General features: G+C 35.8%; 1 protein-coding gene across 1 annotated transcript in view; it reads right to left on the reverse strand.

Annotated features, from left to right (window-relative positions):
• Nucleotides 1-4,354: 4,354 nt before the first annotated feature.
• LOC145690311 (uncharacterized) overlaps nt 4,355-18,707 on the reverse strand; it is a 44,225-nt gene continuing 29,872 nt past the window's right edge. The window contains exons 4-6 of the mRNA XM_081765088.1: nt 15,502-15,594; nt 13,013-13,193; nt 4,355-7,354 (exon numbers count right to left, since the gene is read on the reverse strand). Coding sequence (XP_081621214.1) covers nt 7,212-7,354; nt 13,013-13,193; nt 15,502-15,594 — 417 coding nt within the window. The 3' untranslated portion in view covers nt 4,355-7,211. The remainder of the gene's footprint in view (nt 7,355-13,012; nt 13,194-15,501; nt 15,595-18,707) is intronic.

The following is an 18,707-nucleotide window of genomic DNA, read 5'->3' on the forward strand; positions in this document are numbered from 1 at the left end:
ATCACCAAGTAGCGATGAGCGTATTTTCTAGCTTTCCGTATTGTATGAAATACCATAATCAAAATCACACTTGGTCTTCATTTGTACCGATGAGGTGAGCATTCTTGGCTCTTGTATAGCATGAAAGATCACCAAGACTACGAAATACAAGACCAAGACTTGACTGCAAGACAAAGAATAAGACACAGTATTGATGACCAAGACCTAGGGAGCGAATTGTTTGAATTTCATTTGTTGGGCTGAAAGTGATGAAATAAAATTAGTACTTTATAATTAAATATCAACCTGTATTTTTAAATTCATATTATGTATCTTCTTACGTGCAACTATATATACTGTAAAATACGTTTTAATTACCGAGAAAGAAAAATCAAAGTGGTACGGGTCCCGGAATCATTAAAACCTATTTTGGAATGAAAGTTGAAGGGTTGGAAAAAATCACAGGTGTTCTCCTGTTTCCTCAACCCTTATCATTGTAGTTAAACAATTTTCTTTTGTCTCCGCCAAGAGACTCTTGCTACTGCCTTTCGAGAAGACGCCCTGCCGTCCCAGCAGGTGAGAACACTGACCTTGAAGAAAAATTTCGTCACATAGAACTAAAGAAAAAAATAAAATAAAAATAAATAAATAAATAAATAAAAAAATAAAAATAAAAATAAATTTCTCCCACGTCGGACATTGGTATCAGTTATAAAAAGAAATAACCAAACCTCAAAAGTGCCAAATATTCATTAAGATGCATATACAAATCCCCGCTTGATCTAGCTAGTGGTTAACGTGTAAGACTTCGGTACACGTGGTCCGGGTTCAATTCCCAATGGGAGTGCATTTTGGTGTTCACCCAGTGTTGTGACCATAGTGCTCTCAAACGGATCGGGTTGACCCGACCCGACCCGTGACCCGACCCGACCCGACTCGGATCGGGTCAGCTCGGGTCGGGTTACGGGTCGGGTTGTCGGGTCGGGTCAGTCGGGTCAGCTCGGGTCGGGTTATCGGGTCGGGTCACTCGGGTCGGGTTGTCGGGTCGGGTCAGTCGGGTCAGGTCGGGTCGGGTTGTCGGGTCGGGTTATTCGGGTCGGGTTGTCGGGTCGGGTCAGTCGGGTCAGCTCGGGTCGGGTTATCGGGTCGGGTCAATCGGGTCGGGTTGTCGGGTCGGGTCAATCGGGTCAGCTCGGGTCGGGTTATCGGGTCGGGTCAGTCGGGTCGGGTTATCGGGTCGGGTCAGTCGGGTCAGCTCGGGTCGGGTTGTCGGGTCGGGTCAATCAGGTCGGATCACGGTTCGGGTCAGTCGGGTCGGGTCGGGTCATCGGGTCGGGTCAGTCAATTCGGGTCACGGGTCGGGTCGGGTCGGTCTTCAACCCGACCCGACCCGACCCGTTGAGAGCACTAGTCCTGACTGACTGACTGATCAACGGTCAGGCCATACCGCTTAAGTTCGAAACTTGAAATTTAGACAGGGCATAGGCCCCACAAAAAAAAATCAATCTCCATATCTTGGAATCTTTGAACGTTAAAGACATGAAGTTTGGTATATGAAATTCTCATTTAAAATAATTATACACACCTTTTAATGTTTTGTGATATTTGGCCTAGATGGGAAGAAAAAGAAGAGGGAATGAGAAATGGGTGGGAATTACAATTATTATAATAAGATGTCCATATCTCGGAATCTCGTAAGCTTTGAGACATGAAATTCAGTATTTGGACTTCTCATTTAAAACAATTAGATATATATGTGAACGTTTTTTTAATATTTGCCCTAGAAGGGAACAAACCAGGGTAAAGTTACAATTGTTATTATAATCGGAAAGCCATATCTCGAAATCCTTTAAAGTTATTGGCGTGAAAATTTGTATTTATGTTTTTAATTTAAAGTAATTAAATTTAAAACAATTAAAGACATGTTTCTGCGTTTTTTTAATGTTTCCTTAGAAAAAAAAGAGTTGGAGTTGTAATTTGTAAAATCAAATGGCCATATCCCGAAATCCCTTAAAAGTAGAAACATCTTATTTAATTATGTATTTCAGAGTTTATATATATATGGTCTAGGAATTAATTCGTGCGGTTGGTACGCACACATTGAAGCTGTAGTACAAACACAAAATACATAAATACCTTAAGAAAAATATTGTCCATCACTAGCCACCACTTTCGCCCATCTGTCAGGCAATGTACGGATTCCGTGGCGAAAGAAGTCCTCATCCTTGGAAGCGATCCAGTCAGAGACCCATGTTTCGATATCTTCTGAAGAAGTAAACCGCTGTCCAATCAAATCGTTGTTCATGCAATCGAACAAGTAGTAGTCCGAAGGAGCAACGTCTTGTGAATACGGCGGGTGGGGTAAAACTTCCCATCCGACATTTTCTAAATAGGTTTTGACCGGTTTTGCGACATGTGGGCGAGCGTTATCATGTTGAACAATAAGTTTATCATGTCTGTTCTCCCATTCTGGTCGTGTTCTGGCCAGAGCTTGCTTCAAACGCATTAATTGTCGTCGATAACGTTCTCCATTCATAGTTTCACCCGGTTGCAGCAGCTCATAGTACACCACACCTTTCATATCCCACCATATGCACAGCATAACCTTTGCACAGTGAATATCTCGTTTTGGTTGTGATGGACCTGGTTCACCTGGTTTCACCCAGGCCTTTTTTCGTTTAGGGTTCTCGTAATGGATCCACTTCTCATCACCCGTAATAATTCGATGCAGAAACCCCTTTCTGCTCTGTCGTTGAAGCAGCAATTCGCAAATGGTTTTTCGTCTTTCAACGTCTCTGTCTTTCAATTCATGTGGAACCCAATGTGACATCTTTTGAATCATTCCCATGGCTTTCAAGCGTTTGGAGACTGTTGTTTGATCAACGCCTAATGCTGCTGCAAGTTGTTCCTGCCTTTGACACGAATTCTGCTCGAGCAATGCTGTCAATTCTTCGTCTTGAAATTTTTTTGGCTGTCCAGCTCGCTCTTGGTCTGCCAAGCCGAAATCACCACTTCTAAACCGTGCAAACCACTTCTGACACGTTCGCTCAGCTAGAGCATGGTCACCATACACTTCCACCAAAATACGATGACTTTCAGTCGCACATTTCTGCATGTTAAAGTAATGCAGCAGGACACCCCGCAAAAACACTTTATCAGGCACAAATTGCGCCATGTTCACTTAACTACCAACTGGTGTTGTTGACGCTTTAATCCACTGCCCTATACTACGAACAATACGCGATGACAGGAGTTTGCAACACATGTGTGGATACACGGAACTGTGGGACGCTCCGTTCGTTGCGCCATCTCTTGTCCACCCGCACGAATTAATTCCTAGACCAAATATATATATATATATATATATATATATATATATATATATATATATATATATATTATCGTTAAAAGGGAAAAAAGAGGGGAAGAGAAATTACTGGTTGCAATTGTTATAATAAGAAGATAGTTATATCTCAAAATCCCTTAGACCCTAAGATTAGAGAACTTACGGATATAAGAAGTGAAAGGCCGTGGGAAGAGGAAATGTAGGGGTCTAGAGGCGAAGTTCCCGGCTAACCAAAGGCTAGTTATTTAATAAATAATCTTCATGAGCTAGACTTTACATACCAATTTCTGGGCATTGGTTTTTGAAGTCCTAAGTTAATCACATAACTTTAATTTATATGTATTTATTTTCTAATATTCAGTAGTGATTTATAAAAGAGTATTTTGGAATGAAAATTTACATTTAGATTCATATGATTTTTTATCATTTATGTCAACTTCATTTTCTTTATCAGGATAATAGAAGATAATTTATTCGAATATTTTCATAGCTGTGGCTTTTGTTCTGCAATAATTAAATTCTTAAGCAACTCCCTTTAATATGCTACATGTTTCATCTTTTTTAATAATCTTATTATTTCTAAAATTATTTTAGATCAATCAGGGAAAAAGAAAAGATATAGTCCATTCTTTTCCGTTCATTTCAGCTGTTATTTGTTCCTTTCATTTTGATGAAGAATCAAATTACAAAAGTATGCAGGAAAAATTGCTCTTGACAAGGAAATTAAATTAAGATAGTTTAGAAAACGTTTTTTTTTTCTTATATCAGAGGCATGGATTCAAGCAACGACCATCCGGAGTCTCTAGGAGTTAAGTACAGGCTAAGAGGATATATAATGGAAAGAATTCTGCCTTTTTATTTACCCACAGTTAAAAAAAATCTACGCAGCAGGAAACAGTAAGATCTTCATTAATTGAATATATATATATATATATATATATATATATATATATATATATATATATATATATATATATATATATATATATATATATATATATATATACTTGAAAAAATCCGTACTGCAAGTGCATGATGAATTATATACAACAGTGCAACTGTTGATGCATATTTTATCAGAAGATGAAAATGAAAATGAAAATGAAGGTCAGTGTTCATTAAACACAAATTACCTTGAAGAACAAAGTCTTGAATTTATAGCTGGGTTGGTAGGTTTCAAATTTAAAATCAAATATTCACAGCTCCCTGTCAAAAGAACCTCTTCAGGGAGTGCAATACAACTGGACACAATTAATTTCAAAAGCAGGACTGACATTTCTATCAAAGGAACGTCTAAACACAGTCAGAGCAGCTAATAAATATTGTATTGAATACCATAGAGAATTTACCCGCAAAGGAAAGAGTATCATTAAAAAATTAACGGTATTATGAAAAATGAATTTGATAATAAGTGTGAACCGAAAGTTTTAACATATTTTATCCGGCTTAAAACATGCATAATAATAAATGAACTAAACAAGCAACTGAAAAGTTCTTCCTCCAAAAGAATATTTTACAAGAAAATGAAGAAAGTGGTGAAATGACAGAATCAAGAGGTCAGTAAAAAAATCTGATTGGCAAATGCAAGTGGATTAGGCCTCTTGGGGATACCACTTAAGAAAAAAAAAAACACCACGGACAATACTTCAGAGGTCATCGAATAACTTGTCTATATAGAGAGGTGAAAGTTTGATTCTTTATTGAAATACTTGATTTATCCTATCTTTCATTCTATGTGCATTTTTAACAAATAAAATATATTCCCATGCCGGAATAAAATTCTAGTAATATAATATACATCTAAATTAGAAATAGTAAATAGACATCTTAAAGTCACGGCAGCAAGCAGACGACAGCGCGATTCCTATCCCGAGCGTGTGTCGAATGTGACGTCATTGCACGAGTAGGACGCAAACGCGTTCTCTGCTGAACTTACCTTGTCTTATTTCTACCATGGTCAAAACTGCAGAGCGCCCACTACGCGGCTTTCACGCAGACTGCAATGTTCACGAAATCTCGTGATTAATGCATGAATAGTTAATTTACTCACAGAACGCCCGAAACAATTCACAAATTTCTCGTTCGCAGCACTGTATGATGCAGTTTTGAAATACTCCTCTAACAAAAACACGCGCTCCTTCACCGACAAACTCATCATTGCAACTGGAGTGATTATTTTTCTAACAGCACTTTATGTAGCTTATTTCTTCGTCACGACTGCTAGCGCCACTCCCCAACGCCATGTCTTGGGTCGTGTATAGCTAAGACCCTAGCAAATCAGTTTACACAGAAATATTTACCTTCTCGTAATAACTACTGCCCAAATTTCTTATTTTGAAGTTTAGGTTCGGGTACTTTTCAATCGCTCGGTATTTTTGCTTTATAAGTGTAATCTCAAATAACATATATATCGATATATATAAGATGGCTTGTATAGACGCATTGTACACCATTCTTTTTAAATTTGTTGTTAGGACTATTCTAAAGCGATACATAATACCTATAGAAGTTATCTACTTTTCTTAATTTTTTAATCTGCAATTCCCATATCAAATGTTGATCTATTACTATCTCTAAATATGATGTACACTCCACTCTTTTCACTTCCAAGTTCTTAATATCAATTTTATTGGGCAAATTTACTTTTACAACGGTTTTTGAAACTTTTCTAATTTAAATTTTCTTAGTTTAAAGATAAAGAGCTTATACACAACTAATGATATAATGTAGATATGTATTCCTTAATATATGATATTAATTTCTCTGTAGTGTCTGCCTTATAAAATATACCACGGTCATCAACAAATAAAGTTATTCTACCCCTTAGTTTAAGTAAATGTATATCATTCACATAGATTAAGAAGAGTAACTGTCCCAGTATGGATCTTTGTGGAACATTATGTTCTACGTTTACATCATTGCTTTCTTTCCCATTTACTAACACATGTTGTAATCAATTAGATAGATAGTTTTTGAACCAAGAGAGAGGTATGCCTGTGAATCATATATTCTCTAGCTTTTGTAGTAATATGTTATGCGCGAGTACATGTGCGCCGAGTACCTGGGTGCTCCGGGGCTCCGGCACCCACACAAATAATCTTCTGGGTGCGGCGCACCCACAAGATTTGTAGTTTGGATCCAGAGCAGCTCCAACTTATCCTTTAAGTACCGGTGTATTTTACTTTATCACAGTATAGCACTTTGTGACAGTGTTCATAAAAGATTTTAGCTAAAAATAAATCAATCAAATATCGAGACTTCCCTGAAAACATATAGGCTAACACGACCCGCCATTGATATGCACCCACATAAAATTTGGAAAGTCGGCGCCGTTGCTCGAGTGTATCAAATGCTTTCTTCAAATCAATAAATAATCCTGCTGCAAGTTAGTTATCCATACACTTGAATGTTCACTACTACATCAGTTACAGCATTCAAGGTACACGACTTTTTTCTATAAGCATAGTGATATTTATAAAAGAAATTCATAGGATCCAAATATGTTAGTATTCTTTATATACGCTCTTCTCAATTACCTTAGAAACACGACTTAATATAGATATAGGTCTATAATTAAGTTGAATTTAACTTATCTCTATACTTATAAATTGGAATGCGATTGAAAATCCAATTGAGGTAAAGGGAGAATTTCTAATTCAGATATTGTTTAACTTATAATTGATTAACATTTTATTGTGAAATCTATCTCTTAACTGATTTTTCTTTTTCTTTATTTCTATTGCTATTTTCCTTTCTTAACAATTTGAAGTTAAACTAATTCAGTTATATAGTATACAGGACTATAAGCCAAAATTTAAGAAAATTCAAAAGATTATAATTCAAATTCTTATATCAGCGTTACGCATTAAAATTGATTATTTCTAGATCATGGCATTGAGTTACCATCCGAAGGTTTAGTATGTATTGTTAAATTAATTTGTACATCAAAATTACGTATCCCACAGAATCTCCTGAACTCTTTCTCATCAATTGCTGTTGTCGAAAAGGTTGCCAAATAAACGACTGCAGCTGAAAAGAAAAATAATAAACAAAATAAAGTGTCTATATATCAAGGGTGTCTTTAAACTAACTGTGCACTATGAATACATGATTCTACATAGATTATCTATAACTCGTAAACTAGATTACATATATATAGCCTAAGAAAAATGCAGACATCTTTGTAGGTACGAGGAGTACATTTTCAACTTCTTTTATACAAACTAATTCAAAATACCGTTACTTTCAGTGCACAGAAATTTTACGGAAACCTTGATGAACAATTTTTGAAATACACCAGAAAAAAAGGAAAGACTATTGCCATGGCGTACGGACGTTTCCATATCTGAGTATATGTTGGTGTTAATTCGTTTCTTTATACAGCTAGCCAACAAAACTAGAAGAAGGCACTTGTAGTATATTAAGAAGTATGAAGTTTCGTAAGAAGTATTTCTCCGCAGTGGCTTAGTTAGGCATTAAGTCGCATAAGAGGGAAGGGGGTTCAAACTCACAAGTTCACAACATTTCAGGTTTAAATACATATTTAAATTCTAAATTTTTATTTTTATGTAATATATTTTCCAAGAGAGCATTAAAAACTCGCAATTCCCTTACGTACGCCAGTTTCCGCATGTTTTAACTCCACTTTGATCAACAGATATTATTATTATTATTATTAGTAGTAGTAGTAGTAGTAGTAGTAGTAGTAGTAGTAGTAGTAGTAGTAGTAGTAGTAGTAGTAGTAGTAGTAGTAGTAGTAGTAGTAGTACAATCAGAAAAAAACAAGTTATAATACGACAACCAGCTGCGAATACAATCTAACAGTGTTACACTCAGTAAGTCTCCCAAATCACTTCCAAACTATTTTAAACGTATCTTCGCAAAAGATATATTTACGTGCTGCCAACCTTCAAAATTTTGAAATAAAAGATCTAGTAGTTAGGGCAACTAAAGTTCTTGATGATCACTTATTACTGTCTGTGAACTACGAGCTGAACTACAGTTATGTTCTTGCCTTTCAACTTGAGATACTAAAACTATTTTCTTGGTTACCGATAGACTGTTTCAATTGACTCTTAAATGAGATTCTTTATTATACACGGAAACGAGCTATTGATCTTCAACTTGACATTTTATCTCAAATTATCGCAATATTTTCATCTCTTAAGAATACCTAGAGAATTTCATTTTTTGTTTCTTTTTTGAGTTAGTTTTCAAGTTGAAGCCATAGGTAGCCTCACAGTAGTTATAGCTGTACCCACATTAACTCCGGTCTTCATTTTACCTACAACAATACATTCAGATTTGAGTACCTTATCTTTTCTGTGTTTGATTCATTTTGCTCCATTATGTTGTTCTCTGTTGGAAAGTTAATTTCTGTGAACGTAAATTTTGAAAATAGGCTATCATTGGAAAAATTAAGGCGGTTCCATTCAGCATAAGAATATCCTTAGGAATTACATTGTACTTGTTGTACTTAAATAGTTTACATTGTGAAATATGTACCCTTACACACTTAGATTTTCTAAGATATTTCCTTAAGAACATCCATAGATCAGACGTAGATATATACATGTGTACATTTTTAATGTGTTCATAAATGTATTTTTACGTAAGCCCAACATATTAGATATTTTTGTTTTACTCTGTCTAATCTACCCCAAACCAGCGCCACATTCTTCGTCCGTTACTGGTTGAAACCGAAAGTGGCCCGCGCACCACTTCTAGTCCCCATAAAGGGATATACAGGGTGTTAATGAACTATACCGACAAACTGTAAGAGGCGATTCCTCATATCAAAATAAGAGAAAAAGTTCATATGGACCTATGGCGAAAAGAGCATAGTTTCAGAGTTATGCCTGTCCAAAATCGCGAAAAAGCTAAATTTCAATAGACCCGATTTCGAATTCCAGAAACTGTGCATGGTGGTTCTTATCAGCGTAAAGGTAGCCACGCATACACAACCCAAAAGTGCATATTTCATCAATTGTCAATAGGTATAGAGGGTATTTTCAGATATGCTCTCAATAGAGTTTTCAGATACACCCTGATTTTAAGAAGTGTCCAAAGTAAGCATGAGGTAAGCCTTGACAACAATGAACATCCAATACTTCGGAGGGAAGGCGGAAGTGCTAGGAATCGACAGCTCCATGTTTTTTGTGCTCGAAATAACGTTTGATGATATGTATTTCGTCACGGTATATTTCACGTTTTCTTTACTTATAATCGTGAAAGAAAACAAAGCAGTATGCGTTTTCCCGAGTACGAGAGACCATGCTGCTGACGGTCCTTAGCACTCCCAACATCGCACCAAAGGATTCCGTGCTCACTGCTATCAAGGCTTATCGTTTGCTTACTTTGGACCAATCATAAAGTCAGAGCATATCTCAAAATTCGGTTGATGGCATGTCTGGAATTTCACCCTCCAGGGAATACTCTGTACATCCATTGAACATTAATGAAATATGCATTTTTGGATTTCGTGTGCGTGACTTCCTTTACGCTGATAAGGACCACCATCAACAGTCTCTTGAATTCGAAACAGAGCCTCTTGAAATTTGACATTCCTAGCTCTGAAACTATGGACTTTTCGCCATAGGTCCATATGAACTTTTCTCTTATTTTTATGTGAGGAATCACTTCTTACAGTTTGTCCGTATAGTTCATTAACACCCTGTGTATATATATATTATACTAGAGAGGTTTGAGTAATGCTTTCGGGTCTCATCCTAGTTGAAGGGAAAATCTCAACATATGCCTCCTAGTGTGAGAAAGCGGGAAACGCCTCAGGTAGCCAACGTAGGTAGGAACCGATTGACTCCCGAGAGGGGTCAACATCTACAAATTAATGAAGCGACTGTAGCAAATCATTGATTGTAATGGATGCCATCTTCCTGATGTTACATTCTATAAGTAAGTTTGTAATTATGAGGTAATTAATGAAAAGATATATCCTCTTAGCAGGTATCTTTCTTGTTTTCCTAAACACCCCTGTTAGTAGATATAAACCTTTGAAATTGGATAGTCAATGGCGCGCCACCCTGTATAACCAACAGAATTCAGTAAAAGCAAATGTTGCTAGAACCAACGAGAGATTTTAACATAAGAAAAATATATGTTGTACAATTTCACCATATCAATGCTTATAAAATGGCAAATTAATTACACTGCGTTATATTCTCTGCGGTGTTACAAGTAATCTTATTGGCTTTACGGTAATAAAGACTATATTACTTGAGGGATTACTGCATCAAGATATGAACATACATTGGGATCTCCGCAAGATGTTTCCGAAGGGAGAGGAGGGAAAAGACCGACATAAGCGCAGATACGAATATACACATACCTAGATACATTCGTACATATACTTCATGTCAAACAATAATGACTGACACTCATTGCATACTTCATGAACTACAGTACATTAAATATATTATAGTACTGCAGTGTTTAATGTAAATACTACAAGCAGCTCTCGCAGGAATTCACACAGGTACAATTTTCTTTTTCGTTTGAAACTAAAAGAAAACTTTTTTTCGCACTAATTGTTGAATACAATATCATCATCATAAGTATGCTGCCCTTACTGGCAGGTCACTTGCTGCAGCTGAGAAGCTTCCATGCTCCACGGTCCTCTGCTAACCTCTTCGTCTTCACGTATGATCTTTGTTTTTATATCATCCATTAATTGTAGTCTCCTTCGCTCTCTGCCTCTCTTTCCCCACATCATACCCTCTATGACGTTCCTCATGATATAATTTCTTCTTAGGCAATGCCCCAACCAGTTTCTCTTCCTCTTCTTAACAATATCTAAAACTGTTCTTTTCTCCCCCACCATTTCTAGACTCTCTCATTCGTTTTCCGCTCGACCCAACTAATTCTTTCCATCCTTCTCCACACCCACATTTCGAATGCTTCCAGTCGTTTTTCATCACTTTTACGTAGTGTCCACGTTTCCACCCTATACAGTACAACGCTTCACACGAAACATTTTATGAGTCTTTTTCTCAACTCTCTATTCAAGGTCCCACAAAACAGACTTTTCTTCCTCCTAAAGGCTTCTTTCGCCATTCCTTTATTTCACGTTCGCACTTCATGTCATTACTAAGAATACTACCCAGATATCGAAAACTTTTCACATGTTCTATTTGCTACCCTCCCACTTTTATATTTGACACAGATCTCTTCGTTCCAATCACCATGGTTTTTGTCTTTATAACATTTATTTTCATCCCATATTCTTCAAAGCCCATCCTCAGGTTTTCTAACATTTTATTGATTTCCTTTTCAGATTCTGCAAGAAGCGCCATATCGTCTGCAAATCTTATGCATCTAATCATTCTACCTCCTACCGAAATGCCGTTATAATCATGTAAACTCTTTTTCACTATCTCTTCTAGATAGACATGAAATAGTATTGGCGAGAGGCAGCATCCTTGTCGAACTCCCCTTCCAATTGCACTCTCTTCCGTCAGTTCTTCCCCTATCCTAACTTGTTGGTTCATGTATAAGTTTCTTATGAGTCTTCAATCTTTCCATTCCAACCCTATCTTCTTTAGAACTCCCAACAACCATTCCCAATTCACGCGGTCAAAAGCCTTTTCTAGATCGATAAATACAATATACATCTCTTTTTCTTTTCTATAAATCTTTCACCGATAGCCCTTAATAATCCAATAGCATCTCTTGTGCCCTTACCTCTTCTGAACCCGAACTGCTCCTCCTCAACTTCTTCATTTGTTCTTCTATATAACCTTCTGTTCAGTATTCGGAGCAAAATTTTAGCTGCATGGAATATGAGACTAATAGTTCTATAATCCTCACATCTCTTTGGGTTCGATTTCTTAGCCATCGGTATCATGATCGTCTTCAGGAAGTCTTTTGCCCACTCCCCTGTCTCATCTATTTCATTGCAGTGTCGGAACAATTCTTTCTTTCCCTTGTCTCCTATATTTTTAATGAATTCGATTAGTATATTATCTATCCCGGTTGCCTTTTCATTCCTAATCTCGGATATAGCCTTTTCAAACTCATCCCGAAGAATACTAAATCCTTTATCATCCTCGCCTACTTCATTTTCTACTTCAACATTTAGGCTACACGGTCTCTCCCTACTCTCACATAAGTCTTCCACGTATTCTTTCCATCTTTCTATGACCTCATTTCTGTCGCTAACTACCTTTCCATTTTTATTTTCTACTGCCATCGTAATACACCCTTGTTTCCTCCGAAATTCCACAGATTTCACCTCATACATTTCCTCATATTTCCCAACTCTTTCTAATTCTTCTATGTCCTATACAATAGGGATGGCCAAATGTCGGAATTTTTCCAAAATCGAAATATTTCCGAAATCCAGATTCTTCCGAATTCCGGAATTTTCCGATTTTACTTTCCGGATTTTGGAAAGTAAAAATTCCGGAACTGACCATCTCTAGTATACAACATATAGATCTAGTACAATAGATAACCTTGATTCGCTTATTTCAAGTGATAAAACATTATAGTTTACCATAGTGACTTCCCTTATCAGCTGCTGCCTCTGTTAAATATATTACGTCTTCGAAGAAACGAAAATAAAACGGTGGATAATTGTCGTCTCTTACCCCATCCTATGGGCGACCATGAATGTACGTTTACTTTCAATCTTATTATAAATATTTGAATTGGAAAAGAAAGATTACGTACCTTGTAACTGACCTTCATCTACTATTAATCCTGCTCCAATGTACCTGGCAATTCGTTCTTCGTGAATAAATAAACTGGCCTGGTACTGGTCCATAAAACTTTCCAGAAGAAGATTCTGCCCTGCGGATAGTTCTTTGACTCCATCAGTGACTGTGCCAGGAGCTGATTCTAATTGTCTACACTACAAATGAAAAGACGATTAGTTAAACATTTAATACAAGTAATTTATCCGGTATCTGTTTAAAAATCTAATAAATGACTTTTCTGAGTAACAGATAATTAGTTGACAAACATTTAAAACTCATTTCATAAAGTTTTGACTATAGTAATTAATAATAAGGATCATAATCAATCATGTCAATCCACAATTCTTCTCCACTACCATTTATCTTGTGTAGTCTTTTACCACGTTACTCGGTATGCTGCTTGATTTCCTCACACCACATTGCATGAAAAAAAAATTGCTAAAGAAACCTTAAGTGACTATAATTGAATATACAGTTACTCATAAGATACTACTGACAATTAAGCGTTCTCACCAAACAATCGGGAATTTAGACATGGTATTCGTAAAATACTGACCGATATTAATAAGATTATGAAATCAGAGCGGCAGACATCAAAGGGTATAGGAGTTGTGAGGGTCTAAAGTTATACTCTGATCGTGAGATTTGGAGGAGCACATTGTACATCGTTAATATTCCGCTAAGGCATCTGGGGTCCATTTAGTTGTCCTTTATGTTCAACTCAGAACTTTGTCCTTTATGTTCAACGAAGAAAAAAATTTGTACCATTCAAATTAACAAAGAAGGGCCATTTCAAAATTTGGTCCACTTCGACCATCTGTAGTGCGAAATCTTCCAATTCGTATTTTAACTATCAATACCTTAGAATTTTCCTGATTTTTGTAGATTTTATTACTACTAAGCTAGTTAAAATTCGGATTTGAAGATATCTGACTACATGTGATCGAAGTGGCTAAATTTTGAAATGACCATCCCTTGTTTATTTAAATAGTATAAAATTTTTCCTTAGTTGAACAAAAATAGACAAAATTTTGAGCTAGTTAAAATTCGAATTTGAAGATGTTGCACTACAGATGATCGAAGTGGTCCAACTTTTGAAACGGCCCTCCTTTGTTAATTTGAAAGTTACAAATTGTTTTCTTGGTTGAACAAATTGGACAAAATTTGGTCTAAATTCTGAACTAGTTAAAATTCAAATTTGCAAATGTTGCACTACAACTAAATGGACCCAGGAACCTGCTATCCTCCGTCCAGTGCGTTTGGTAAACCTTCTGAACATGTATTACAAGGCGCCACATATTAATGTTGTTGTCCCTTTTTACAGAAACCCTTCACTTGTAACTACCACCAAGGACGTTTATGCTTGGCCCCTCTTTCAGTTACTTTAATAATTGTAGTTTTGAACCATTCTTAAAGATTGTAAGAAGGATTATTGTTGTACATGGAATGTGAAAAACTAACAAATTTATTTCGGGGGTGGGGTGCTTGAGCCCGTTAGGTCCCCTCAATACGCCACTGGATATAGTGATACATGATTATAGTTTCTACTTATGTTAACGGTGACATTTTGGATAAGTATTTAGTCAACTATTCACTACGATTTTTCTGTTATATAAGGCTGTACGAAACATTCACAATGAAACAAATATTTGAACAGACTCACTTTAGGCTTTCATGAGATTGAGCTTTATAAAGACAAGTGATTGTTTTCGTGAACACTAGCACTCAGTTATTACATGTATATATAGTACTTATACCACTTGCTACTAATGTGTTCTACAGCAGAAGCACAATTGTAATAATTAACATTAACGTGTTTATTAAATTGATTCACTTATTGTTTCATGTGAGATTGAAGTGTACTTAAACAGGAGAGAAACACATCTGTCAGCAAATAAAAGTGAATAACATATGATTTGTTCTTTTTATTTTTAACCCTAGCGTAACAGGAAGGTGTGACTTGCCATCACAGTATCCTTGAGTTGGGTCGGGACTTGACTTTTAACTGTGAGTAGAAGATGAGAGGAGCAGAACTTTTTACTGGGAAAAGTTACTGTATTTCAGTGAAAGTGAATGGAGAGAAGGAAAGCTCACAAAAATAACTGATTTTCTATAACTTGAAAGAACTGTAGAGTATATTCATTTCAAAACTGTGTTCCCAATGATATAAATAGATTTCTCCGAATCCCGTGCCTCAGACCTATCATTGGCCACACTTCAGCAGGAATTTTTCCCATGGCTGCAAAGAACACTATACATTTATTTCCAAACTGGTTATTCTTTCGTTTTGGTATTTTGTTTGTAAGTCAATTACTGTATAATTTTCAACGGCATTTAGATAATCTACTCCTAAATTTCACAAGCATCGGGTTATTACGGTACTGCATATTACGTTTCATGTGATAATGCGAATATCATTATCCAGTTTATGATCCATCTATAATGTCATCATTTAAAGCTTACCTGTATCGTGGCTATTTGCTTTAAAGTTTTCAACTTCATTAATTTCATTATTCTCATAGCTTCCTCATCAGTTGCATCTACATAGTCAGTTACCTGAAACACAAATATCATGACTATTCATTTAAAACATTATATCAATCCAAATCAAACACAAACATTATATCAATCCACTTTAAAAGTTCGTTAGTGAATTCTCTATGTCTATGTGTGTGTGTGTGTGTCCAATTTTGAGCCCTTCATTCGATAAATCATCAAAAACTATCTGAAAGAAGTGATGGAATGTTTTTGCTTCACTTTTACCGTTCCCGAGTTATTGGCCAAAAAAGTTCCGATTTCAGGAGATTTAAGGAGCCATATCTCGGGAACAGTAAGTTATAGAGAGATCATATTTGTGTTGATCAGTACCTAAGAGAATGTTGAACATTTTGATAAATAGTAACCGGTGGACACTGGCCAACTGGCCATCGTTTCCCATATATTGGCCAAAAGTCTTCGGATTTCAGGAAATTTAAGGAGCCATATCTCGGGAACCGTAAGTCATAAAGAGATGATATTTTGTGAATTTTTCAATTTTGAGCCCGCCATTTTGAGCATGTGTCTTCGTAAAACAACATATCGTAGAGCATTTTAACAGAACTCTTAAACAAAACATGTGAAAAAAATTTAGTACTTAAAGAAATTATAAGTGGATAGATATATTACAAGAATTATTTAATGAGTATAATAGTGAAGTACAAAGAACAATTGGCATAAAGCCTGTAGAATTTAACAAGAAAAATCCATTCTTTATTAGTTCGTTCTGGCAATGCTCTTGGAGCATTCTCAACTGGTTTTATTAAAAACTCGTGTAACAACGTTTGAAACAATTCTGCAAAGTTTTATGTATCCCCAGTGGTTGGTTGGATTAGAATTTAGCATCCTTTTCAGCAGCGACGCAATATGAGACATGAACTATAGTTTAACATGGGATCTGAACCACATGAGTCCCAGCGGAAATCTAACATGGTTCTCCCACACCAAAGACCATTAGTCTTAACAGAAGCTCAACGTTCTATTTAAATATTCATTTTTTTATTTCTTTCTAATTACCGTAGATAAACTGTATTGAATTGATTTTAAAGCTTATTAAAAATATACTATCTACATACAGTATTTTGCCACAATCATATAGATTTTTCTACAACTGACTATGATTCTTATGAACAATACTGTGTACTTTCAGAATTGGAATTTGAGTTTAAAATGTTTTCTAAAAATCATTTATCAGTCAGAAAATTCTTCACAATACTGTCTTTCTATAGCACATAAAGTTTTAAAGATAATTTTGAACGAAATAAAAGTTTTAAGGTACTTTTCCCCATCTAGTACAGGGTGTCCTATATACAATGCAACCCGAAGTTTGGGATAGTAGAAATTTTGAATCTGAAGCGATACACAAATAATAGTTATACCAAAATGAAGCTTTGTTCATGCATATATTTTTAAACATGATAATTTCAAAGTTTCTTTTTCATCGTTTTCAGGAACTGCATAATATAGACAGATCCTTAACACACTTATAGATGCACTGAAACATCAGCAATGTTGCCAATTCAGAGGGTTAATTTATGAAAACTACGATTTCCTTAGTTCCCCTTTACAGAGGCCTCTTCCGATTAGTTGTCGGTGGAAATGAAAAATTATTTTTTCTGCTCCATAGTTTACAAGTTACTCCAACTAAACAAACTGAAAATTAACGACAGAACATCCATACGTATGAGTTATGAGCCAATTTACATGTTTTGCAAAAACAAAAGAAAAAATGTTTTTGCTGCATTCAAACAATTCGAGACTCACGAGTGCTCCGAACATTTCGAGTATCTCGAACATTTCGAGTGTCTCGAACACTTCGAGTGTCTCGGAAGTTTGATAATTCGATAATATTGAAATTCTTTATCGGCGAAACGGTTTTGAAATTTTATCGAATTGTTATCGATTACTCGATTATCGGAACAGCACTAGGCTGGTTTCCCCTTCCCTCCCTTCAGACGCCTATAAGTAGAATAAATAACTGTATATTTCTTTCTTTTATATTTGCTATATTAAGTTAGTACGTGGACTTCGAAAAGTGCTTTAAGCTACACCCACTGGAAACGACCCTACCCTATGTTATGGTGTTAAGTGATACCCAAGACAACATTTTATTTTCCATCCTTGGTTTTATAGAAAATCTGTACAGCATCGGAAGTACTCTTGTTATTCACACTAAAGGGCCTCATACACTTTCGATGGAGGCTCACTCGCGAAAAATTACTAAAATAATTTCAAATAATTACGTGAAAAGTAGAGTGAATTAAGCTATAATTAACAAAACGATTTAGATTGCAAAATACAGCTGATGTAGTACACTGTTTTAGAAGGTAAGGAAAGTAAATAAATATACAAAATACAAATATATTTTTAGTCTTAGAGTCTTTTTTTGAATTGCACAGATATAGTCTGATATTTTTTGCACAGGTATTTTTTGTTAATTCAACTTTAGGAATAGTGCAATAAGGATTCAGTGGAAAATTTATCATTAAATGTTATTAATAGTACAATAATACTCTTCACAAAGAAAGAGTAACATTTAAATGATATTTATATTTGTAGAAGTCAAATATATATATATATATATATATATATATATATATATATATATATATATATATATATATATATATATGCCTAAGTAGAATATGAACGTAGAAATAAGTGTTCGTCATTGTCGTATAATTCTATGACAGTATCAGGGTTCGAGTCCTGGTACGTTCCCACAAAGGAAAGCCATACATTACAGTCCTGGGTTCGATTCTCGTCTATCCCTGTCTGTTTTCATATATAACTGTACTGGGTTCGATCCAGGTACGTCTCACTCCCTATCGGGATAAACCCTTTTGTTACTGTATGTGGTTCGTGTCCTACGGTCCCAAAGTGGGCTTACGCTTTTACTATGGTCTGGGGTTCGATTCTCCACCGCTCGAATGTCTTCTTTAGCATTATCTAGTGGGTTTGATCGACCATTGCAACTGACCATATAGCCGTCGGACAACAGGTTCAGAGTTCGGTCAGAACGTTACGGGAAACCGGCACAAAGTTAACTTCAATTGTATTATATAGCGCTAATGCAATTTATTAATGTATGTATTACTAAGTTGCATAGGCGCTAATCACTCGTGCTGCAAAGA

The sequence above is a fragment of the Thermobia domestica genome, chromosome 7 (genome assembly GCF_964235325.1).
Source record: "Thermobia domestica chromosome 7, izTheDome1.hap1.1, whole genome shotgun sequence".
NCBI lineage: Eukaryota > Metazoa > Arthropoda > Insecta > Zygentoma > Lepismatidae > Thermobia > Thermobia domestica.